Here is a 24,546-nt window from a genome sequence, read left to right as displayed (position 1 = left end):
TTTTCAGAGCATCTCACAAGCCTGGTTAGACAGGTGTAGCTGAGCAGAGACCTTCATGCCGTACAGCCCAGCCCTGCAAGGAGATTCATGCAGGCAGAGAACTACTCAGCAAAGGAGGAGGCTGCACAAGGACAAAGAAAATTTGACAGGGACCATTGGGGAAATGTGGGCAGCTACTGATGGAGGAGGTAAGATAAACAGGGGAAAAGACAGAATTCTAAAGGGGTAAGGACCCTCTCCCCTACACACATATGAAACAAGGCTGAAAGGTGATGCTGAAGGGATCAGAAAGAGTTGGTAGGAGCAGGCAGATTTAAAACCAGCTCTTCAAATAGCCAGAAGATCATGTAGTGCAATGAACAGGGATAATGGATACCTTCTCTAACACTTATGTTTCACAAATTACCAATTCTGCTTCTACAGAGTTCACTAAACAATATTAACTAATACCATGACTGAATCAAGAAGCAAACATGTATTGGCAAATATGATTGGCAAAAAAATATGATTGGCAAATATGTACCTTCCCCATCCAACCAGCTAATGATAGTAGGACAGCATTTGTTGTATAAATTAGTGATTAATACATTTTTCCTAGATAAACTAGTATAAAAAGAGTGAATAATTGTAAATACTTTTTTTTTTTTTTTTTTGCTAGGAGATGCATTCAGTTTTCACACCATTAGATGTAAAAAGTTTTCAATCTTTCAATTTAAATTTAAAAAAGTTATTAAACTTACATACAATGCACTGAAAATGCAGGAAGTGTTTCCTTAATTTTTCTTGACTATTCAAAGACTTGGGAGATTTTAATAAATTTAATGTCTTTGCTGTGAAGTGAGCTGCAGCTGAATTTCACATTGGCTAGGTTATAAAAAAGGCTACTGCAAGCCTGTACAAAAGAAACGTATTACAATTTTAAGCATGAAGTATGAAAAACCTACTCCTTTTAAATTAATTTTCACTCTCTGAATATAGTTAATTGGAAGTCTTAAAGAATTTGCAAGTAAGTATGAAGGGCTAAGCAGAATTAACAGCTATGCCTACAGCTAAATACATCTGTAATACTCTGAACAAAAAATTGTTATGCATACTCTAGAAAAGTAATTCTGTGTGGCCTTGCTAAATTTTAATGCATTTGTAAACATTAATCATTCTTGTGATATATTTAATTTCTTCATGGTACCCATGAACAGTTTAAATATCTTGTCACTACACATTTGCCAATATGAACTGTGTTTATTCTTCCTCTGTAAGCAATCTCTACAAGCCGGCAATGTGCTCTGTTCTTTCTAGCTTAATTCTGTTTATGATGATTGAATGCCTACACAGAGCTTTAAATACAGCTTGTGAAGTGCTCTGAAAACATAACTAATCCTCTTCAGCAACTCTTGAGCAGGTAAATATTGCACCTTTTTTTTTGAAGTGAGTAAATAACGTCATTCAAATCTGTTTACAGTACCGTAAACCAGGAAATATCTCTAAGGAATTACTTTGGTATATAAACAAGAGTATCTAGAACATGACTCAGTCCAGGAGGTTTGTAATTTTCAGGAAATCTGTCTTATTCTCATTATTTGGGTGTTGGATGCAGTTCACTTAGCTGTAATGAGAAAGACTCACTCTTAAGTTACCAGACTGACCTAAAAAAAACTTTGGACAGTGTTAAGCTGCAACTTACCCAAAAACAAAGTCTTCCTTTGGCTTAGTCTTTTTCAGTTTTTTGTTCCCACTTGTTCCACTTTGGGAAAAAGCCCAGTTTTCTTCATTCCAGCATCCTTCATGATCTGATGAGTTGCCTTTTCCTGAGCTTCTTTTTCCTGAGATGAAGGCAGAAAATGGTTTCTCATCTTTATAAAAACATGCCAAAACAAAGTGGGCTCAGAGGGAACTTAGGTACCCATTCAGTACCGCAACTTACAATGACCTGCTTGAAGGGGCTACAAAACACTTAAACCGGATGATATTGGCAGAGATTTCCTCCCCTTCCCCCCAGTTTTCATACTAACTCTAAAGTCAGGATCTCTCAAGGTATAAAGGAGGAGAAAGAAATGAGTGGATTTACAGTAATAAACTTCCCTAAATTACAAACACTTTTTTATTTTCTGACTGTTCTAATTACATATATAAGTCTACTAACCAAAAAACTGCATTTCAAGACATCTCACTGAAAGGTTTCAAAAATTATTTCAAGTTTATCCTTTCACAAGGTAAAGGGTTCTCACTCACCACTTACAGCGAACCTAACAACCAGAGCAAGAGCAGAACACATTTCCCTCTTGCAGGACTGAGGACTTGAGCTCTTGCTCACCACCACACAAGCTGTCTGTATAGAAACATGCTAGTTGTACAGGGTGACATTCAGTACAAGTTCCACATTCACCCATCAGCAAACCGACAAATTAATCAACAAAACCTTTGGTCAAAAAGCTAAATCTCAGATTATGAAAGACAAAAGGGGAGAGGTTAAGAGCTTGTGAGGTAAGTAGAAACACAGATTGCAGGATTCTGAAGACTTGCTCTGGACCACAGGCTCTGTCTCCTCCATCTGCCTGCAGCATCCCAGGCGACCAGAAACAGCATTCCCATCACCCTCCAACCAAACTCCAGATTACACGTGGACTTTTGTTTTTCCTCCCACTTCAGGCAGGATTTTGCAGCTCATGCTGCAAAGGGAACACTGAAAGCCACCCACCTCTGTCCACGTTAGCGCGCAGAGATGTGAGCATGCCCTCTGACACCAGAGTTTTATAAAGAGCACCTTTGCAAGATCTCTCTGACTTCCTGGAGCCACAGGTTTCTATCTTTTTAACACAGTCACTGTCCTCAGTTTTGACCTGTTCTGGCAAGCTCTGGGGTACCACCTCCTCTGTTGGGGTCAGTGGTTCTACTTTAATATTATCAGAAGCCTCACAGGGTACTTCCTTGCTGGCAGCAATATTAAGGAAATCGGGAGGCTTAGATTCTTTGGTGGTCTCCAGGGGTTTCTCCTTCGATGTCTTCTTCTCTTTTGATTTCACTTTTTTCTTTGGTGATTTTGTATCCAACACGCTTCCCTTCACATTTGAGACAGGGCGGTTTTTTTTGCGGGGAGTTTCCGCGAGTCTCTCAGCACCCCAGTCCCCCTTTGCAACAGCTTCAATCGTGTACATCACACTTTCAATGTCTGACTCGGAGGACTGCCTCTTTTTACAAGGTTTCTTCGGGGTGGATTTCTCATTTGTGTGCCGGTCTAACTTATTTTTTTTCTTTTTCTTCTTTATCTTTTCTGGTTTTAGCCCAAGGATATTAATGTCAGCCATTGAAAGCTCTGGAGAGCAGCACATGTCCTTTGTGTCATCTTTTCTCTCAAAAGGATTGCTCTCCATTGCGAGACTAGTAAAATCTCTGCATTTTGCAGTTTCTAGTTCCTCAACTTTTGTCTCATCCCAGTTTTGCATTTTCTCTGTTTGTTCTATTTTTCCTTTAAAGGAATCTTGTATTGTTGTCTTCTCCAGTTCTTCCACTTCCATTTCCTCTGGAACTTCCCTTCCCACATCTTTGGGTGCTTCCACTTTTGTTGTCCCAGGTTCTTTTACTTTTACTCCTTCTGAAGCAAGGCACATCTAAAATGAGTTTTAAAAATACTCTCATGAAACAAACATCAACTGTTAACATTACTTACCTATATTAACAGGAACTTCACACAGGGCATCTCTCTGGCATCTTAGTTCAGGACAGTACTGAGAAACACGCTGAAGCCCTTCTGAAACTGATGCAATGTGATGATGATGGCTAAGTGCTAGAGTAAGGCTGGTGGGAAGACTCCCAACTGATCTCAGTGGTGTTTCCATGACTCATTAAGTGCCTTTTATACAACTTGGAAACCCAACTGCTACATGGAATTTCAGAATACCTTAAATGCAACAGAATACAATATCTCTCACTACTGCCACAGACAAGTTACTTGAAATCTCATATCCATACCCCTTCAACTCCCAAAAGTCCTTGTATACAATTCTTTCCTCCATTTTCCAAATGGCCCTGAAGGAAGGGGGGAAAAATGTTAATTGAATCTCAGTAATCGAGATTATTCTTTTACTTGAATGTACAAAATAATTTGGAAGGCAGTAAAAAAAGACTTCCAAATCTTTCTTCTCATGTCACAGACTTATTTTGCAAAAAGCTGCAAAGCAGCAGCGGTTGCCATGGTTATCTTCTCCTGGAGATAACATTAGTGGAAACCAAAACCACCATACTGTTTGAGGAACAACGATATTCAAACGAGTTGTGAAAAAGTCCTCAAATTGTCAAATTCCTGGAGCACCGACCTGGTAGATCCTCTTGGTTTTGGACTACAGTACCACTGCTAGAGAGGGTAGTCCTTTACAGCACCAAGCAGCTTCCCTTGGGAAGATGTGCTTTCTTCTTCTTACTCTCCCCCTCAAAAGCCCCTCAAATTGAATTCCCAGTGCTATTTTGTTCTTAAATCAAATGTCAACCAAATAGCCACGTGGAGCAAAACCAGATGGGAAAAGGCTTGATTTTAACCAGACATGAGAAGCTTCCTTCCTGAGCAACAGCTCAACTTAGGGGCCATGTGGTCAGTATGGATGTACCCTCCAGATCACTCCATTCTCTTCAGGTCAATTCTAGATTCCTCAAATCAGCAAGGCCCTTCTTCCTTGCCAACTTACACCATTACACCAGTATCTCTTACACCAATATTTGTATGAGCATAACACTAACGATAGAGCACTGTAGTAAGTTTCTGAAATTCTTGCTGTACTGAGTAGATCTGGCTGAGGTCAAGCAAGCTAGGTTGAATACTGGACAGACTGAAGCTTGGGCAGCACAGCGTCTATCAGGAAGTGGCTTAAATTAGGTAGAGGGAACCTCACAACGATGCTAAGACACGTTCTTAGTACCAAGGTACTTTTGTCACTTTTTTTCTGCACTGCGATGTAAACATAGCCTGTAGTTTTAAAAACTGAAAAATCAACTTTTAAAATGCAACTCATTGGACAGTAACAATATTTTGTCAATGAAATGCACACACCCTTTGCCAACATTTTTTCTTTAGATCTTTACTGCTTCTGCAGTGGGCAGTAGTAAAGAGGGCTACAGATGTAGTTACAAAGAAGTGACTTCCATTTTGGGCGCTCTAAACAAACTTGCAATTTGTAATCTTTAAGACTGAGAAAGCTTAAAAAAAAAAAAGCAAGCTTAGAAACAAACAATCCAACCTTTCAATAAGAGGTCACTGGCTTTAACTGTTTCCAGAAGAAAGATCTGCTGAGTATCATAGCAGAGTTTCTATGTAAGTTATTGACCTGTTGATTCCTCACATAAAAAAAACCCAATAGACATGAAAAGCAAAAATAAATGAAAGCATCCAATGATTTTGCACAGGTATTTGTAATGGCAATGCCCTAAACTGACTAACAGAGTAATTCAACCCTCTCTCCCAATTCCCTGCACACCCCCAGGGCTAAACCAAAGAGTTAAATCCCCAAGCCCTAAACCAAGAAATCAAAACATTTTAATTGGTAATGGGAAAGTCCCTATGCCATATGTGACTGCCAGTACTTCTCAGCTGCAGCACAGATTCTTCAAAACCTTCAAGATGATGGCTAATATGGGGAAATCTAGATAAGCAGTACCCAAACCATGACAATTTATGCTTCTCTAAGCAACAGTATAATTATAACTGAAGCACTGTTCTGGCTTCCAGACTTCAGCAATCAACCTAATTAAGTTCTCTGCCCCACTGAATCTGTGGTAATTAGTCACCAGTATTTTAATATTACCTCTGCCAGCTGAAATAATGCTGATGTTCCACATTGTTTTGTTAAATCAGAAGGACTTGAATGTGATGTACTTGAAGAAATCTAAAGAAAAAACAGAGGAGGAGAAAAAAGAAAAACATTATTTTACCAGCACAATTATTTTTTGTCTACCACATGGCTTTTGAGTTGATTATTTCCTCCCTCGTCCAAAAATTAATTGATAAGATTATACACTGAAAAAGAAGTGCAGACTTGTGTATGTTGTTATAAATAAACCCCTGGTGGTGGTTTTGAAGGCTCATTTGGACATGTGACGGCAAAATAATTTCATTATCGTAGCTCAAGGTTACTTCCGTCCAACTATGGCACTGCTTGTTGATGTCCTATAGGACTCATATGAGAAAGATGCTACAATACCAAAGTGAAGGAAGAGCTTCAAGCCTTTGGAAACCTTTACTACTCCTCAAGAGTATGGGAGGCTGCCTGGCCAGCAAGTAGCTGATTATTCTCCAGAATCTTTTTCCTGTATCAGGTCATAATCCTCTTCGATGCTTTATTGTTTGTTATCAGTTTTGAGCTAGGTGAAAAGAAATTATCTTTTTCTAAAGAAATTAAAAGGATCAGTCTCAGAATCAGCCATTAGTATGAAAAAGAAAATATTCTATTTTTAAGGACTTTCTTAATCTCTGATCAAGCTTGCAAGTTTCTTATACTTGCTTCCTTAGAAAGAGGGGAAGTTACAAAGACTAGGGAACTAAATTTACAACCTTTTAGCTCCCCCTATCCTGCCAAACTCAGTTTTCCCTGCTCTCAACCAGCATGGGTCCACAAAGACAACTGCAGAAATCAACCCATCATTGACGTAAAAGAAAAAAAAACCAAGGTTAACAATGCTATATCTCTTACACCTCCTGGAAGCTGCAGCTCTTCACAGCATCTCCCAAGCCCTGACCATTACAGACCAAGTCTCCCAATGCTGCTTGCAGCTAAGCCTTATTAGTGTTGTTAGAAGTCTGTAGCAGAAGTGGCCTCCCTACCTTGTGGAGGTGACATGCACTGACTCCTACCACTGCCACCCTTCACTCCCCTGCCTCTGCATTTGAAGCTAAAGTCAAAACGTGCATTTAGGCACAGCAAGAGACTCAGCAGAACTGATCAGCAACAGCCTCCCAGGCTTCAGACTGCAGTGTAGCTGCTCCAACCATTTTTTAGAAACTTAGAAATCCTCAGAATGTTTTAGAAAATAATTTAACCCATTTGATTTTATCACCATCTGTGAAGTACTGTGAAATATCAAAAAGAATGGCAGAGGGGAAGGCAGGGAAAAAAAAAAAAAAAAGGAGATAAAATTGGTTAATCCACATAGCAGGGAGATGAAGGAGGAGCAGAGCAGTGTGGTGTGCTGAACCAGCCAGACCCCTGCCATGCCAGCAGCATGGAGACAGAAGTCCTGTCCCCTCCAGTGCACAGCATCTGCAGTTTGGAGCTACAGCACCATGGCACAGATGTCTGCCAAATTAACTTGAAAAGCTAGTACACCCTTCAGATGGTAATGAACACAGTTTATTTGGGATGCTCCAAACCAGGTCCTTAACTGCCACCTGAAAAGTTAAGCTGACTCTTCTCCTTTTATTTGTCTAATTACAATCCTACATTAAAGAGATTTCCAAAATTAGAAAATATCAATAGCAATCATGTCCTAAAAGAGCTAGAGATAGGGAGGATTTGCTTAGCACATCTGCCATGCTTTTCTCAGTTTGAGTCAGAGCCTCTAACATTCATTTTGTATACTAAATTAGGCTGGTAGAAATCCATTTGAGCAATCACCGAGGGAGAGATCACAGAAACCTGTCCAACAAGCAAATGTCATGCTGCCAGACTCAGCTTCACTTTTTCCACCAACTGCAGTACAAACTGTGCACTCCTGTGGACAAGCACCTGTCCCTCCTCCACATTAGGGCTTCACAAGCTTCACGGTCACATCACAACTTTTAATGCTGACCTCCAAAAGCCAGGCTGGCCACAGCAAAAGCCTCACTCTGAATACCACCACTCAAAGCCTGCTGCTGTCCTGTACCAGAGAACACCTCAAAACTTCTGGTGTCCTTGATGAAGTGTTACTAGCCTTTCTACTGTCCCAGGCCTGCAACAATCAAATGCCATAATGGATCACTGATCACAGCTAGGTGTAATCACCCTTGCATAGGCACTGCTGACAATGTTGCACACACCTGCAAACTACACTGGTGTCAGGGACTGCCTGTAGAATAAAGCAGGTTTTCTTCTATGCATTTAACTTCCTATGAAGTCAGATAGTAGCATTACTACCTGTGGAACAAAGCACAAAATACTTTCAGTGCTTTAAATCTCTGTTGCTTTTTTTTTTTCCTCTGGAAGAGATCAACCTCACCAGTAAGAATCTATTGCTGAATGCCACTAGATGGGATCCAGAGAGCTATTTTCCCCATGGAAAAAGGAAGTGATTTAGGAAAAATACATAAACAAATACATACATACATATTAAAAGCTAAAGTAAACACCGAGTAAGGTGATAGCATCCTCCCTTATTTACCTGCAACACAGCACATATTTTCATCTTTCAATCACCAAGAACAATATTTTCAAAGCCTCTTGAGGTTTTTGAGTGATTCAAAAGGGGAGACTTCAAGAAGGTATATTTAAAGACTCATAGAGAATTTCTAGGACTGCTGGGAAACCTGACCTGGTATTCTTGATTATCGCTGACAGCTGCCAATTTCAGAACTTAATACACTGCTTCAACTTCCTGATCAGCTCAAAATTTACTTTTTTCTTCTTATTCTTGGTCCCCATTAAGCAACACACCTTCCAACCTTCCAGTCCTTCCACCAAAGCTTTATTTTTTGAATCTTGGTATCCAGCTCCTCATTAAGAAGAATGCTGCTGTCTCTCATTCTTTGATACTGTCTTGAGCATTGTTATTTTTTAAAAAAGAAGCATAACCTTTTCTGTATGATCTCGAAGAAACTATGCACATCAACAAGTGTAACAAGCAAAGCTAGGTCCCTGGGGTCACTGCAACTGCCTAATTACCTTATTATTTTATTATTTACTAATCTTTGCTTCTGGAAATACTAAACTTGATGCTACAGCAAAACTTACACAATTCATACTTTTTTTTTGAGGAGAAGATACACACATCTTCCCACTGTGATATTAATGGGTATAACTTTACCTCTGCCAACTGGAAGAGTGCCGACTTCCCACAGTGCCTTACTGGTTCAGGATTTGACAACTGGGAAGTATTTGATGAGATCTAGGTTTTAAATGAACAGAGAAGAAAATATTTCAGTGGCACACAGGAAGGACAGCAAGAAAGAGCGAAAAAGAGTGAAAAAAGTAAGGAGTTAGTTAAATCAGTTACTTTTAGATCTTTTCAGAAGTTACTTTTTAGATCTTACTTCAGAAAGGCAACCTCATCCAAGACACAACAGGCATTTAAAAGTCTGCAGAGTACAAGCAAGCAAGGAATTTCTTCCTCAGACTAGGCTCATGGATTCTCTTCCACTTTTGTGTTGTCCTCAGCTAATATTCTATTATGCCATGTACTTTATGTGACTAAATGAACAAGATGCACCTGTTGCTTAAAAACATGAACCGTGGTGGTCAAGGTCAAATACAATTCCCCCAGAAAGCCTGGACAGTATTATCCATTTGGTTAGATTAAGAAGAAAAACATTTGTCCATAAAGACACTGCTTGTTTCACTTTATTTAGTTAGAAGAAGATGACCTTACGTCTAGAGACCAAACCTAGCCTTCTAGTTGGTGTGCCAGCACCAGTGATGAACAAATAACTACCACTGCACCTCAGCTCATTGCTTTTGCAGCCAAATTATTTCTGACCTGCTTCCAAGTGCAGCATTATCAATTCACCAACACATGAATTAGTAGTTTCTCATAGTTGATCTTTTTTGGCATGTCATTACATGGTAGTATTTGACCCAGAAGCCTTTAAAAGCCCTATGACTAGGTGCAAGACCAACAGTGTTTCCATTACATCTGTCTCACCACAAAAATCATGCTCGTGACCATGATCTTTCAGATACAAGAACTATTAGCTTAGCTTTTCTTTATATTTAATGGCTTTCTTTTGAACTAGATTATTTTGAAGAGTTTACTTTTCAATTGTCAATGAGACTCATTACAATACTTCCCCCTCAGTCAAAATCCAGAACATTCATTTTACTGTGAGATATTTAAAATACGAGGAATAATACTAATGTGTGGCAATAATAATTTTTAATATTAAATAATTCAAAAATCCTAGTTTTGCTTCGAGACAGTTCAGCGAACCTACTCAGGACCCCACTGGAGTAAGTGATCTTGTACACTTCACTTTGCAGGAAGAGGACATCAAATTTTATCTTTCTAGTGTAATAAATTCTCAGCTCTTATCAACTTTTTCAGTCCAATATGAATGGTAGAAAAGGGACAGAAGAACACCTGCATACTGAAGTATATAACCTGAGAACATGCAGTCATATCTTGCCTCCTGATGCACAATGTGAGGGAACAGTAAAGAATTTATTTTGACAAGAGAATGCATGCTCCTAATCAAATGCAAGCAAGATTCTTGCAATACTAATAGAAAGAAAGGAACCCAACTTCTCACTTCAGAAAAAAATAAATCCCTTCATAGCCAAGTAAACAAACAGCAAGGGACAAACTTTGAGCTAATTCTGCCGAAGTTGCTGGCCAAACATCAGAAGTAAGAGGATGGCTGATCAATGAGCTTTCATTCCCTGTCTTAGCATCATCTTTCAGTTTTAGTTACAATAATCAAAACCCGCAGTACTACAACCACAAATCACTCCTTCTTAAGTGGATCATTAGGATCTAATTATTATCTTTCATTAGAAGGCAGGTCAGCATTTTAAGCTACTGTATTACATCCTAGTTTGCATAAGAAACACGTCATGGTAACACTTCTTCATTTCCCTTCAACACAGATATTTAATAATTTCAGCATACAGGCAAACAGCAAATATGTTTGTCTATTTTTTGTAATGGCTTTACCTGGGAAGATTAAAGCTTTACCTAAGGGAAGGCTAGAAGAGAAGATAATGACTAGCTTTCACACTCCCCATTTCAAAGCATTTTATCAGAAGTCTTGGATTCAAACCTTCTGCTCAGAAATAAACAGAAAGGGTTGCCTGCAAACCCCCTCAAAGTGAGTACACGAAAATGCAGCATGGACAAAACCATCCTCAAGTATGCATTCCTCTTAAATGCTAGTAACCTGCTGGATTACCAAAGGAAATTCCACCTTCTTGCATCCTGCATGGGATGGCGTTTTTGGTTAAATTACCTAGAAAAATCTTCAGAAAAGCAGCTAAAGGTTTTATGGGATTTGGATTCATTTTGGTTTTAAGATGGCTAAACTCACAGTTTTATTGCTTCCACCCTCAGCAAGCATTTTCTTTGTTTAATAATAGATGAGAGTTTAAGGAAGTAAATCTAAGAGGTACTTGCACTTCTCCATGAAGCAGTCATCACCATCTGTTCACATTTGCCAAACACACATCCAAGTAAGACCAAGAGAGCAAGGGGTCCCATCTGCTCTACTTCCCTCACATGGCCAGGAAGATGACAGCAACCAGCCCATGTGAGCAGACAGCTTGCAAACAGCCACCACGCTAAGAAACACAGCCCACTGCTCAGAAATCACTGGCCTATATAATGGCTTTTCATAAAGGTACAAACGAGAAGAAAAAAACTGGGGCCAAGTATTTCCAAGATCAGACAGGGAAGAGAAAGTCAAGAGTGTAACTTGGCAACACTTCCAAATCTCAAAAATTTCTTTTGAGGATGCCACCAAGGTGCCTGTCTGCACACTCACAGGACCCGACCAAGTCTTACTTCCAGGATTTACATTGTCTGTTGTGGCAAGTCATTGGGCAGGCCTCATTAGCCATGACAACCAGATGAAAGGCTAACTGATGCTGTAAAGAAGGAATAATCCCATGCTTCATCTACTTACAACAAGCTGTTTCTGAGTGACAGGGGACTTGTACTCGTGGGGTAAAGGTATCCATTTTAAATTACAAATCTACTCAGTGGGATCACTGTCTTCACAAAGAGGCACTCTTACTCACCCTGCTGTAAAGCCGGCTAAGAGAAAGGGAACATATGAAGTACCTCCAGCGAGAACCAAAACTAAGCTGGGATGGCTGCCAAAAGTCTCCAGGCACATCAGACCACAGCACACATTTCTTCACAGGCCTACTTGGCTACTGGCTAAATAACTACTTTCTCTCCCTCTTCCCTTTTGTAGCTCTGTACATTGCTGACAGCAGCCAACTTACCATAATTTACCTTACTACATGCAGTAATGCAATCATATAGAGAGGACCCTGTAAGAAGTGGTGCATGAAGGAACAGGATTTTTGCCAAACTGGACAAAGATGCCCTGTGTAATTGAAAGCCCTTATATTTGAAAGAGCACAAACAGCTTTAATAGCAGGAGGAGAAAGCTTAAAGAGGTTCCCTAGCATGCTCAATACTTTCCCCTGAAACAACCTAAATGAAATCAGGCTGCAATCTTAAAAAACAAAAAGCCATTTCTCTATTGCCATAGATGATGTTAGTCACTGAAATTAAGGTTTCACAACAGCAGTGTAACACATGAAGAATAATCAAAGCCAACAAGGGTTTTTTTGTTGTTTTGTTTTTTTGCTTTTCCAAATTTCTGCCCCTTACTTACAGACACTGAAAAAGCAACCAAAAAACTGCAACCCTTTCCAGATTGCACACACTTTTAAAAACTTTTACAGGGAAATAGACTAGTCCTACCTTTAGAACTGTCCTTTCCAGTTTCTAATTACCTTTCTAAGCTCCTCTTCTACCTAACATTTGATGTTTCATACATGCACTCTGATGTGCCAAATGAGCTGGCTCAGCATAGTGGTATGCAGCTCAGTGCACTGTCACATCCATATGGCAATTTTCAGGTTGGTTATTTTCTTGTTTGTTCAGTTAGGAGAAGAAATTATTTTAAAGGTTCTGTGAAATTTTGAAAAGTATGGCTAAGCCAGGTTTTACATGACAACTTGGAAATGCTGTACTAATGGCAATTCATATCCTGTTCAACTCTGCAGGTATCTAACACTTCTGTTCAATTAAAATATAATATCGCTAAGATTTTTCAAACTAAGTTAGTAGATTCACTTGTGGAAGACTGCAATCCAATTTAGAGGAAATACTCTCCAGCTTGTATCTTTTACTTGGTCTAAAAGGCTGGCTTCAACACATGCCTTCATCCTGCTCAATTCCACTAATTTTCTCAAAAAAAATTAACTTGTAACTTTAAAAAAAAGGTGACATAAATGAAAACATCTTAATGATTACAGAAATATCTCTATCGTATCTCTTCTAGGAGTGCTTCATAGTCAGGTATTTTATAGTACCTGAATCAGAAACTGTTTTCTTGTAATTGGACCTCCTAAAAAATACATCAAGGACCATCCTAGCCAAGATAAAAACTCACAGTACAGAATTAGCTTATCATTTAACAAAAAGATAGGTGCTGTATGTAGTCAAATCTCATTAAGCACACAGAATAACATACAGGGTAACTTTTCATGCCACTGTGCTTCTGTACGATAGCACCAGCTCCAATCCCAGCATTTCCAGACACTTACTAAATATACCTTTAGCATAACTGATTCTGCAAGCAGTACCAGACTCCCCCAAATGGGCAAGAAGAGGAAAGTCAATGGAAATGGAAAGTCAATTCACAGAGGCACATTAAACACACGGGAGAAGAAATTCTTAAAAGCAATCTTTAAGAACTCAAAATCCTCAACACATGGAAGAAGGAGGATAGCTTACATACTTAGGTGTAATTTATAGGCTTTATAGGTCACCACCTAATGATGCTGTTACATATCCTTGTAGCTGTTGTGATAAGCTTCCTTTGACCTGAGGTTTATTTTCTAAAGGTTTCCTGCCTCTAGGGCAGCAGTCATTTTGCACTGCTGCACCCTCTTCTACAGGTAGTGCATAGTGTCACTTCAGAATGTCTTTTATTTGGTTTCTTCCTAGATGTAAATTAAAAGGCCATTTGGAAAAAAAATGGCTGCAGCAGTCCTGTGGTATGAAAGGCCAGGGAATGCTCCCAAGTCCAGTGCCTTTTGTGCATGCTACAGCTGGTAAAAGTGGCCAACATCTCTCCAAATCACTGATTATTCCCCTCTCAATTTTCTTAACACAATGCTGTCATGAAGATTAGTATCTGATGGAAATCCCTCATGAGACAGGGTGCTCAGCCATTCAGTGACAACTCTTAATGGTTCCTTGCTTCCTCCCACCCTCCATCATATTTCAATCTTTATACCTCAGCAAACTGAAACAATGCAGACTCCTCAGTTTGTTTTACAGCTCCCGGGACTCCAGGCTGTGATGTGTTTGAAGAGATCTGTCAGGATAACAATTATTTTGTTATTATGTAACTCTTCAGTTTTAATGTCAAACTGTAATGTACTAAAGTTTTTGACCCATCACATTGAAAGATTTTCAGTACTTAACAGCATGCAAACAAATCCCAGCCCACCTGTACAAACAAGTACGGAACAGTATTTGCTTTCCAGGAAACACATACATGAATTATCTCTGAAACATCACTCTTGTGTTACTTTTCACATGGAAAATCTCACCCAGGCTAAGACTTTTTTGAGAGGCTTTTACTTGCCCACTGATATGTCAAAGGAGAGTAAGCAGCAAAAACGTAACACTAACTTGTATTTCATGGTTCAGTGAAAGATCTGAGACTGAAGAATGGTAGTGCTGACAGAGCACCAATTGCTACTTAGCACAGAAGCATAAGTGTGGACAGGAACACATGTACAGGCCCGTTAAGAAGAGATACCAGATCCATCCCAGACACCAAGGAAACTGTGTTATACTGTTTAACTTCTGTCAGTTATTTTTGTTGACAATGATACATCTGATTAGTGCTAGATTTCAGTACAGGTACCAATTATTTTGCCATTGACACACATATGTACCATGCACTGGTTAGGTGCAGCCTCCCTACAGGCTGTTTAACATCCTTGAAAATTAAGACTAGGTAATATGCATTTCCAATTACTGATCATCAGTGAGCTACTTCTAAACTGCATGTTTTAGTGGTGCAGATGAGCTTGTTTCTAGGCACTCAGTGAAGTAGTTCTTTGATGGGTAAGGGAAAGTCAGAGGTCACAAGCCCTTAGCAAGAGTGTGTCTTCCAGCACACAATTCCAGCCCACTACTACTTAAGTTGGGACTTAAGGTCTTGAGGGTTGATGTTAAAACAAAGAAAAAACAAACCAAAACAACAAAAAATAAACACTTTTTCTGACTGCTAGGATTGCAATGTTTTCGATCTGCAAGTGATGGTGTTCAGAGAGGAATACGAAGGTGCGCACAGCAATGAGCATTAAAGACATGGAAGTCTGAATCACAGCTGGTGTGAAAACAGTAATAAAAAGAAGCCTCTGCTATGACAAAATTTCTTTCCATATGCACTTTCTCAAACACCACCCAGCACCCTGTACAATCAGTATTTATAAAACTAAATATTTATATGTCACTTGAGTTTGACCATTTAAAAAATTGGAAGGATATAAACAAGCAAGTGATGCCTGTAGAGGACCAGGATTCTTTGCAATCTTACTCTTGTGACATTTATGTCAATGAAATCCATTAAAACTTGGAGGGAACAGTGAATATTTTAAAAAAAAACTACACAAAACTCGAAACAACCCCATCAAACCAGCACAGTTGCACTGCTAGCAGCAAGAGGAAATATATTGACAAAAATGTTGTACATTGCAAAACTACAGCATAGTTGCATAGAGCTATTTCGTGGTTACAGAACAGAAGATTTTTTAAATCCCAAAACTAATTAATTTTGATGGACTCAACAACTAAAACAGCCACAATAGATAAAGGACATAATGTAAGATCCAAATGAAGTTACCAGCTTCAGTTAGTAACATTAGTTTAAAACCAAGTGCAGTAACAACACATCTCTAACTTACTGCCTAAACCACACAGACTCTTGTACTTCAAAATCTGACCTGTCTACCTGATAAATGATCCAGTTCCAGAAACTCAAAAAGAAGCAACAAATAAAAGCATGAATTTTAGTGAAAGACTTCTGATTTCTCTTCCAGCTAAACATCAGATGCTTCTTAAAAGGAAACACTGGGGAAGACAACCCTTTGCAAAGAAACTCACCTCTGCAAACTGAAACAACGATGACTTCTGACAGGATTCTGTAGAATTAGTTGCATCAGACTGGCAAGTATTCGAGGAAATCTGGAAAAAGGAATGTGCAGAGTAAGACCTCAAAGCTGCTTCTTTCAAGCGAAGAACAGCAGTGAACAAAACAAAATACCAGGCAGCAATTAATAAGGAGCAGTGTTTATGAGAAGATGGGCAATCTAATGTTTTACGGTCCTGGACAGGTTTCATAAAATTTATAGGTGAACATGTAGTTTAGCACTCATTTTAACGCAGTTGAAAATCATCCAAGAAGAGAGACCAAAAAAATCCCAGGGACTTTTTTTTTTTCTTTTACACTTCCAAACCTTGCAAAAGAATTTTATGCAACAGAATAATAAACTGATTATACTGGGCTACACACAGAGCTACTTTGTATTAGTGATTCCATCAACACCGTTAAGTCTGCAATTTGTACTGACATTCTGATATGCGAAAATTACTTAGAAGCTAACAAAAAAGTTTTGAAGACACTGATGGTTGCTAAGTGACAGAAATATTTATTGGAAAAATAATCCCCAATCCCCTCACAGCATGAAACTAAGTAGTTATGGGTACCACAAGCCTCAAATTGCTCAAATAATGTACCTAAACATTCACTTATGGGTGCGTATGAAAGGCAGTGCAAGAAAGTAATAACTTCTGAAATCAAAATACAAAGAAATGACTGCTCAAAAACAATAGCCTTATTTGAATTAACACCAAGCTTGACCGTACTGTTCTTATTAGCCAGAAATGTGTTAATCAAGCAACATTCTATAAAGGAACTGTATCAAATATGATACATTCATTAAATGTCACACTTGAATGTGAACATGTAAATCCTATAGAAGCATGAGTTACCATTAGTATAAAATAAGGTATGTGACATGGCTTACAGGAAAATGAAGAGAAGGACACTTTGAGGAATTTTAGGAAGATAGCAGGATGGACTTTTTTTCCATTTTACAATTTTTGAATTTTTCGTGAAATTTCAAGTGACTTAAAACATTTCAAATCATAAGTGATTTTATTATTATTATTATTTATTTATTACCAAAACAAGTATGACAACAGCATTTATTAGTGAATGCACACGTGAGGTTTTGTTAGCAACTGCATCTGTTGCCAGTAGGCAAATAGCACCACAGAATAGCCAGGCCTACAGCACATGCAGTTCATACTGCTGCTGCTTGTCTGAGATGCTTATGCACTGCAATAGCACCAGTGGCTAGATTCAGTAATCTGCTACCCACACACCTCTGAAAACACTTGATCCAAGTGTAGCAACCTACAGGCCAAGGTGAACTATACCACATGACAATTTGCTTCTGTACACTGTAAAACTTGTTTTATCCCTGCCAACAAACTCAGCGGAAGAAGTACCTCCTATGATCTGTGCTTTTGTTATATCCTTAAACACCAAGCAGGATATTTTATCAGTGTACTATGGGAATATACCAACCCAAAGGGTTACAAAAAATTTATTTTTAATGCCTGTCTTGCTTTTTCAATGGTTGCTTATTACTACTTTTCTCATTCTTCTGCATGATCTGTTTACAATGTCTGTGCCTCAGCAGTGATGAGGTTGGTACCAGGGATGCACACTGAACTTGCTGCTGTTGAGTGACCCAATTCTAGAGGTCTGAGTCTCAGCACTGTTGTGAAATATGTCAAAATACTGCTTGCATGTCTGAGTGCTCATCTGGTTATTTCAGGCCAATTCACTGGTGGAATTCTCCCAGGAATAACCAAGTTTGGGATTTGTTTTCCACATAACTTAGATTTTCTGCAGTTTCACCAGCTGCCTTATGCAGCTTTGTTTGTGGTGTCTATTGAAGCAGTTTCACAGAATCAAAAAATCACAGAATTACCTTGGTTGGAAAAGACCTTCAGGATCATCAAGTCTGACAATTAACATAAGACTCACAAGTCCTTAACTAAACCATATCCCTATATATTATGTCAATATAACTCCTAAATACCTCCAGAGGTGGTGATTCCACCACTGCCCTGCGCAGCCTGTTCCAGTGCCTGGTAACTCTCTTGGTGAAGAAATTCTTACTAACATCCAATCTAAACCTCCCCTGGTGCAACTTGAGGCCTTTACCTCATCCTGTCACTTGTAACTTCGTTGAACAGAACCACCCCCACCACTTTTTACAACCTCCTTAAGGTAGCTGTAGAGAGCAAAGTAGTTTGTTCGCAAGCAGAGCCTATTCAACGTGCTGTACAAGAGAGCACTATGCTGAGGAGAAGCAATGTGGACAATGAAGACACATGAAACCTCTCTGTTCCCTGATGCCAGTGCTGCAGGGACCCATATGCCAGACCTCTGCCTACCCATCCCACTGGAGACGGAAGCTTTGCAGCTTCCTCTGCCTAGCTAGGAGCATGTCCACATGGATGTGTCAACAAGTGCCTGAGATAGCAGGGCATAAACCAGCCCTGAGCTGGGAGCCAGTGACCCATGTCACCCCAGAAGCACCATGCTGGAGTGGAGGAGCCCTCCTGAGAGCAGCCACATGGCTCACCAGTGCTGTGAAGCGCTTGAGCCCAGGTGGGCACGGAGGGGCCAGTCTCCTTGTCCCTGAAGCCACGTCCTGCAGGCAGGCACAGCTTCTTCACCTTGTGGTACAGGAGCTACAAGCCATGGAAGGTATCAAGCCCAACTTCCTACAGCTTCGTGTGTAAAGGGGCAGATTGCTGGTGCCAAGTAACACACAGGTCATTTTGTGGTTAGAATAACCATACTTCCCTTACTAATTTCCTTTATCTTTTAGAAGTTGATGTGGTTGCCTTTGGTTGGCAGAACCGCTAATTCGAGTTTGTTTCTTCTACTCTGCTGCTCTCCACACACTCTCTACCTGTGGGAAATCATTCTCTCCAGGACTTCTAATCTCTGCCAGGAGGAACCTGATCAAAGCATTAAAATAATTACCGGAGAGAATGGATGCACAGATAGTGCCACTGCACCCGTCTCATTTCCTGCTGTAACAAAACACCCTCAACATCTTCTCACTCCTCCTCTTTCTCCCTCCTGGCCTGCCCTCAGCTCCACCGAGGGATTTCTCACTTCTGATTTACACCCCGGGCAACAAACCTGGCATGGCGTGCAAGGTAACTTTTTGTTCTCAAAGAGAAGGAAACCACCAGAGTTACATACCTCCGTGGCCTCCCCTTCCCTGCTTATCACAACCTGCCCTGAAACAGATCCCCCCGAACGCAGAGCCCAAGGGCAGCCCCTGCCGCGCCCTCCGCACCGAGAGACGCGAGGCTTTCATGCCCTCCTGGTGTGTTGGGGTTTGGACTACGCATCCCCTTCCGGGATTTCTGGGCAGTAACCTACAGACAGGCCACTAGGTGCTGCTCTAAGGCAAGCAAAGAGCCTGCCGGGCGGGCAGGGGAGGCGGGCGGAGCAGGCAGGCAGGGAGCGCTCCCCGCCCAGCTGCAGCCTTCCTGCTAACCAACCTGCCGTGGGGACCAGCCTTCGCCCAGGCACAGCGACAGGAGCTGGAGCAGACCCGACCGGCGTTTCTGCTTGGGTGCTCAGCGAAACACGCTCACACAGACGCCACAGTTTTCTGTAATTCATGAAAGGACCCAAAAGCCTGGTGGAAACTCAGTGCTTGTCCAAGTCCTTCATTTACTGCTGGTAAAAGTCTGTGGCTTCTCTTGCCTATCTGCTTAGTAACTCCAGTCCCTACCTGGAAAACAATCATGTACTAATACCAAATTCTTTTATCAAAAGGAAAATTCTCTATTGAGAGAATAACAAAAAAAGGAACCTAACTGATGACACAGAGATGACAACTGAAGCCTCGAGGCAATTCTGTAAATATTGCTGCTATGCCTCTTTTCTGTCCTCCTGCTGCCACCTGTTCACTGTTACCTGACATCTGGGCTTCTGACAACTTGAAGGTTAAACACCCGATTTGAAAAGTCCCTATACATCCATTTAACATATGCTTGACAGAAACCCAGCAGGCTTTGATTACGTTTATGTGGGATTAGCAGACCTGGTAAGTATAATTTCCCTCACCTTCTCTCAGGTTCTGAGTAAATTATGGCAGAGCAGCCCTTCTTTCTACTAACAATTTTTAAGGTGAAAAGAGTATTTAACACCCATGCTTACAAGGCCACCCAAGTCTGTACAAACATATATATGCACAAGAAGTCAAACTGCAAGTTGACAGGTAATCTTATCTCTGGCAGTCCTCCACTTCAAGAACCTTATATATGCATGTGCTTTCAACGTACACATACATGCTTTAATGATAATGAAGACTATGTCATACCACTTAGAACACCATTTTAAATGCAACACTGCATGTGCTATTTAAGTAGAAATGCCAAGGTTCTAGATATACAACATGCATTTATATACTTACACGCATATTAAAAAAATACCTGTTATTTTCCATAGTTAAGCAGCTTCTGAACCTCTTCACTGTCAATACCTCAGCAGTCACCTTAGTACACCAAATTCTCACCCATGTCAAAATCAACTCTAACACAACACACCTAACCTGCCTTCACTGAAGAGGAAAGCAGCTTATCACCTCTACAATAAATCCTTGGCCTGACTGGGCATGTCATTATTACCTCCTAACATGTTTGGCTAACCTGCCAAAGGCTGGTTTGAGTGTGAAAGTTTTCAAGCACAAGCACAGAAATTCAACCATAGGTTGACCCACAGGCATGTAAAGATGAACATCTTATGACTCCTCTGTCCACACGCCCAAGGATGGGAAGCCAGAAGTGCTGCTCAATTATCCAAGCCTAAAGAGGTTTAGGATTAGGGGAAAACATAAGCCTAAGAAATATTTACTCCATATCTAATCACCGCTGAAACACCAAATCAAAAGGAAGCCAAGGAAAATGGAAGACACACCAGAGCTGCCATGCAAAGAAACTGAGGAAGTTTCCCAGAGCACAGAAACACAGTTCGATACTTGATCCCTGCTGCTACACAGTTAGGAGAACTAAAATTCCTCCATTTGGGTCTCCTTGAGAAGACCCAGCACCCAGGTTGCTCTGGAGGATGTATTTTACATAGGGGATCCTCCGAAAGAACTGGACATGAACAGTTTTGTTCCCTGGGAAAGTTCTCTGATACTTACTGCTTCTCAGATAGTGCAGAAAAATTAAAATACATTAACTCATTAGTAAGTACAGGCTAGTTTCTAGCCCATTCTGATTCCAACAGCAAACAAATCCCTCAACTAGTTTTGTTTAGGCTGTATTTCTGACAATTATTTTCCTCTAAATTTAGGAGGAATGCCAGTTACACAGCTTACACCTCTTTGAGGTAGAGGGCCAGGTTTCAAAAGAAGACTTCAGGCTCAAAAGAGCATAGCATACTATAGCTTGTACATAAAGTAAGTATTGCATCACAAGGTATGTTGCATGTTTCTATGAGAAAAAGCAGGTTTTATGTAGGCACATGGGAAATGTACCTTGTGCTCCAAAAAATTAAGCTCTGATTAAGAAAGTGCATATATTATAACAATCACACAGCATCTTTTTCAATTTTTCTCTACATCCATATGTAGATTTTAATCTCTCATTGCCATCTGAAATCATACTACTTGAGGCACCCTTCATGTAAAATCAAGAAAGCTCAAGTTACAAGGTCACAGCAAAGACTCTTCCTAATGGAACTGAGTACCTTTAACTACAACACACCTTCCCTCTCATTTAAACATAACAGCATAGTGAAAAGTTTTTTAACTCCAAGCTGAAAAATTCAAAGTTTGAAAACTACAGGATGTTCTAATTTTACCACAAAATATTTTCTTTTCACTTCTCTGCCAACCCTGCTCTAGTGTTTCCTATTCTTCATGCTGCAGCACAGAAAGCCAGCACCCACACCTGCCCAAAGACTTCCACTGCTCAAACTGGTGCACGAAGCATTGAGGAGTCTTGGCACAGACTTGGCAGTAAAGAAGCAATCCATCTCAAATGAACTACACATTTTGCATTTGGGGGCGTCACATGTAGATAGTTAATTATTGCTCTTCCTCCCAGTAATAACAAAATAAAGAAAAAATAAACTCTCTTCATTTCCACTGCTCTTCTTTCCAGGCTAGGGATTTATGGCATTGACTACCTCTTTTACCCAACATACAAGCTAACTTTTCAACAGCTTTCAGAGCTAGCCCAAAAAATAGATGATAAACATTAATCAGTCTCAAGAAAGATCAGAAGTTTCTGCTCTACTGGAGTTATGCAGCAGCACTTATTCTTACTAGACATATTCATAAAAACAAGATGTTTCTGATGTCAACTATAAACACCTTTTTAGACATAAAGACTTAATTAATAGAACTAGACTCAAATACTTAAATTACCTGTCAGCACTTGCACAGTTTCGGAATGCATATACAATGACACTGACTGTATGGAAATTATTAGGTATTTATTTTGCTATTAGTACCAAGGCCACAGCTGTGTGAAGCAATTCACAAGCATATGAAATCTTTGCCCAGAAGGGATTCCAAACCACCTGTTCTTTAACACAATGTTTCAACCCTTCTATTTGTGACAACATTCTCTCACGGGGCAGACTTGCCTGGTCTGATCAAATATTCAGTCAGCAGAGTTACTAATGAACTGATACAAAAATTGGGCCCAATCTCCACGCTTTTGCTTGGGACACAAGACTCATACTACGGGGTTCACACTTCAGTCCCACCTGCATTTACCCAAGATTTATCTTAAATTTCATTTTCCACTGGTCAAATATTCCTCTTCCAAGCTCTCTTTAAACTGAGAGCTTATGATAAGGGAGAGAAAAAGAGTTCCTTACCTCTTGTGCAGTCAGGGCATGTTCCCCTGCTAGAAGCAGCATACTCAGGCCTCCCATTTGTGTAGGATCTGTTAAAAAAGTAGACCCAAGTCTTAAGTTTATTCATTTGCTTGTTTAAAGAACCTACCACTTGCAGTGCTAAACTCCCAGAAGACTACTTGTCACAGACACTCTAAGCAAGCTACCATAAAAGGCAGTTCAAGAGAATCACAAATAACCATTTCTGTACCCTCTGGGAGAGGCTTTCAAAGCTGTTTGAAGGATTTAATTGGATTTGTGTGCTTAACACCCCATCGTGTGGATTTACAATTTTACTGCCAAAGGTTTTATGTACTACAGAGATGAATATCTCTAAAACAGCAACTGTAATGATCTCATACATAAATATACACAAAGATGCTGTAATATCACACTTTTGTAACTTAATCGATACTCCTACAGAGGGAGGGGTTCCCTTCCTTAGCCACTGAACAAGTAATAGGATGCAAAAAAATGACACGATCAAGCTCTGAAGCAAAATTTCTCTTTCCATTTAGCTTTAATTTAGAGCTGCATGTAGTGGTGAAAAGCACCAGCCTGACAGTCCTGAAGCATGAAGCATTTGATCCTCCGTGCCAGAACAGCGCAGGCACTGGCCAGGCAAGCTGCCTGCCTTCTTGTTGCCCTACCAATATAATACATAACTGAGGAAAGTAAAATGGAGATACAAATGTTCTTTCTCCAAGGACTTGATGCTGACAGCTTCTTGCCTCCAGCCTTCCCGCACCCCAGGAGCTCGGAAAACAACAAGAAGTGAAAGCAATGAACACTGGCACTGCATGACTCATGGAGTGGCTTTTCCTCTCAGAACAGCGGTTGCTCTTCAACAGTAGGAAGAATAATTGCCTGATTTCGGGGAAGTGCCTCGGGAGCAATGCAGGGGCCCAATTTAACAGAGTGTCATGTAAAGAGTGGGAGACAGTTTGTGGCCCAGAGGTCCCACACAACAGCCAAAATGTGACAGAAAGGTATGCACTACTCTTGCTGTACTGCTGAGACACCAACTTGGTAAGACACAGCAGGTTTCACTAAGCGTGCACTCACAATTTTTCCTTTCTCCCAACTATACAGAACTTCTCTCTGCAACAATACGTTACACATGTGCAGAGCCATTCTCTGGAATGGAGGCCAACTGGTACAATTACCTTTGTCCATTTGGTTGCATTTTGTTACGCAAAATCTGGATGCAGAATAGCTGCATTCAAAATATCCACTGGGAAATCCCCAGGCCCATTCCCAGTCATGAGCAGTGTGAAGGAATGTGTTGAGCTTTTCAGCTGAGACAGGCCAAACCTGTACATGTAAATCTCCAAACAATGTAGTGCTAGACGCTATCAAGGTCCAGTTCACAGGAATACTCACTGGTGCTATTTAATTCAAAAGCATAGATGCTGCCAAAAGTTCTTCCTCAGATGGCATCTTGCACTAACATTCACAGGCTGTTTTGTCAATTTCAAATTAGAAAACACACTGTTTAACATAAAAACTAAGAGGAAGGAAAAGAATGACAGCTAGGTGGAAAGTGAAAGTTTACTTTAGTGCTTAAACAACTTGAATACTGTAGCAGCTGTAGCAGAGGGCTACACTTGAGAGGGCTGATGCTGCAATGATGACATTCACCTGTGAACAGCAGTTGCCTTTTCCCT

General features: G+C 40.2%; 1 protein-coding gene across 1 annotated transcript in view; it reads right to left on the bottom strand.

Moving 5' to 3' along the window:
* BBX (bobby sox homolog (Drosophila)) overlaps window positions 1–24,546 on the bottom strand; it is a 136,840-nt gene that overhangs the window by 21,415 nt on the left and 90,879 nt on the right. Inside the window, exons 5-10 of the mRNA XM_009993358.1 lie at window positions 22,862–22,929; window positions 16,027–16,107; window positions 8,983–9,063; window positions 5,790–5,870; window positions 2,696–3,605; window positions 1,682–1,820 (exon numbers count right to left, since the gene is read on the bottom strand). Of these exons, the coding sequence (XP_009991660.1) occupies window positions 1,682–1,820; window positions 2,696–3,605; window positions 5,790–5,870; window positions 8,983–9,063; window positions 16,027–16,107; window positions 22,862–22,929 (1,360 nt within the window). The remainder of the gene's footprint in view (window positions 1–1,681; window positions 1,821–2,695; window positions 3,606–5,789; window positions 5,871–8,982; window positions 9,064–16,026; window positions 16,108–22,861; window positions 22,930–24,546) is intronic.

This window comes from Chaetura pelagica, unplaced genomic scaffold (genome assembly GCF_000747805.2).
Source record: "Chaetura pelagica isolate M959 unplaced genomic scaffold, ChaPel_1.0 scaffold101, whole genome shotgun sequence".
NCBI lineage: Eukaryota > Metazoa > Chordata > Aves > Apodiformes > Apodidae > Chaetura > Chaetura pelagica.
The sequence above is the reverse complement of the archived record's forward strand: the minus strand, read 5'-3'. Positions and strand labels throughout refer to the sequence as shown.